The 1,256-nt window shown below is 50.6% G+C and overlaps 1 protein-coding gene across 1 annotated transcript; it reads right to left on the bottom strand.

Annotated features, from left to right (window-relative positions):
- Positions 1–948: 948 nt before the first annotated feature.
- Pmar_PMAR020434 (hypothetical protein) lies at positions 949–1,220 on the bottom strand (the record flags this gene model as incomplete). The annotated part of the gene is made up of 3 exons (XM_002775413.1): positions 949–1,004; positions 1,050–1,097; positions 1,142–1,220. The coding sequence occupies 3 exons, from the start codon at positions 1,218–1,220 to the stop codon at positions 949–951; spliced, it is 183 nt and encodes a 60-aa protein (XP_002775459.1).
- Between the last annotated feature and the right edge of the window lie 36 nt (positions 1,221–1,256).

The following is a 1,256-nucleotide window of genomic DNA, read 5'->3' as shown; positions in this document are numbered from 1 at the left end:
TAACCATATTAGAGGTTCTGTATCGCCGTCGCATCCAGTGCAGCTTCTACTGTACAGCTTGTGTCGCAAAGTCCCCAACATTCGGAGACCAGTGATGCGCTGACTCCAACCAGTTGCATCTTATAGCACCCCGTACCTTCCATGTTGAGGTCTACGAGTACACCGCTCCGTTCGCCTTGGCGTTTAGGCCATGGATGTATCAAACACGAGCGTGCTGCTGATGAACCTTCATCAGTGAACGCAACTCCAGAGACGTTCGGCCCCTTGATGCATCATCGAGGATGATCAATCTATTGTCTCAACACAATAGCCGAAAACTGAAAAGTGTTTGTGCATTGCTATGGCGTTCGCATCCATGATAATGATCGGAAAATCTGTGTCAATTAGAGATGCCGCTTGATTCACTCATCCTAGGGTCAGGTTGCTGCAGCCTCCAGGCGGTGCTTGGACCTAGCACAACAACACGTTCGAACAAGCTCTCAGGCTAGGAATCTACTTTCGTCATTCTTCTATTGGTGATGAGATTACCACCATTCTGATTGGAGTCCTTCGCATAGGTATTGCTGGACAGATTGCTCTGATCGGTGCATGGGCCTCCAGGAGGAACATCTAAAGATGAATGAGACCGTGGCGGCTTACCCACCCATAGCGCATTCTGCTGTGGCATGCGTGTCAAGATGGGGCTCGACTTACTCGTAAATTTATTTCCGGTCTCTCCCTTATCTCCACCGAACATAGCTCCTAACATATTATGTTTCCCAGTCGACTGATCTGTACCCCTCGCATAGCTCACCAATCGAGAATGACTCTTTCCCACCCGGAGGTGCGTGCACCTTAGTCATCGGTCTGCCGGTAATCGAGTTGGCACCATTCGGGTCACTCTTAGAGGCGAAACAGTTGGAGGAGATCCTTACACAAACAGGTATCGTCAGGTGAACCAACGTGGTCCTACTTCTCCGGTACTGCGGTCGGCTCATGAGACAGGTTGAGAGACGAAGCTCCACCTGAAGGGCCGATGGTCAAGACAGTTGATAATACTCAGGCTTCACCTGGCGCATGATGGACTCGGGTACTGCTGCGCTTAGTCATGGCCGAACCTAACAACAACAAGACACTGCGCTAGAGAGTACTGTTACCATACCTTCTTGGCACAGGAGATGACCAGCTGGGGCGGTAGGCCTAGGTTCCTCGACGGCGAATGGACAGGATTGAGTGGTCATTGGGAGTTCAGTAGACAAGACCACACAAATTCCTAT

This window comes from Perkinsus marinus (assembly GCF_000006405.1).
Source record: "Perkinsus marinus ATCC 50983 genomic scaffold scf_1104296955874, whole genome shotgun sequence".
NCBI classification, from domain to species: domain Eukaryota; phylum Perkinsozoa; order Perkinsida; family Perkinsidae; genus Perkinsus; species Perkinsus marinus.
The sequence above is the reverse complement of the archived record's forward strand: the minus strand, read 5'-3'. Positions and strand labels throughout refer to the sequence as shown.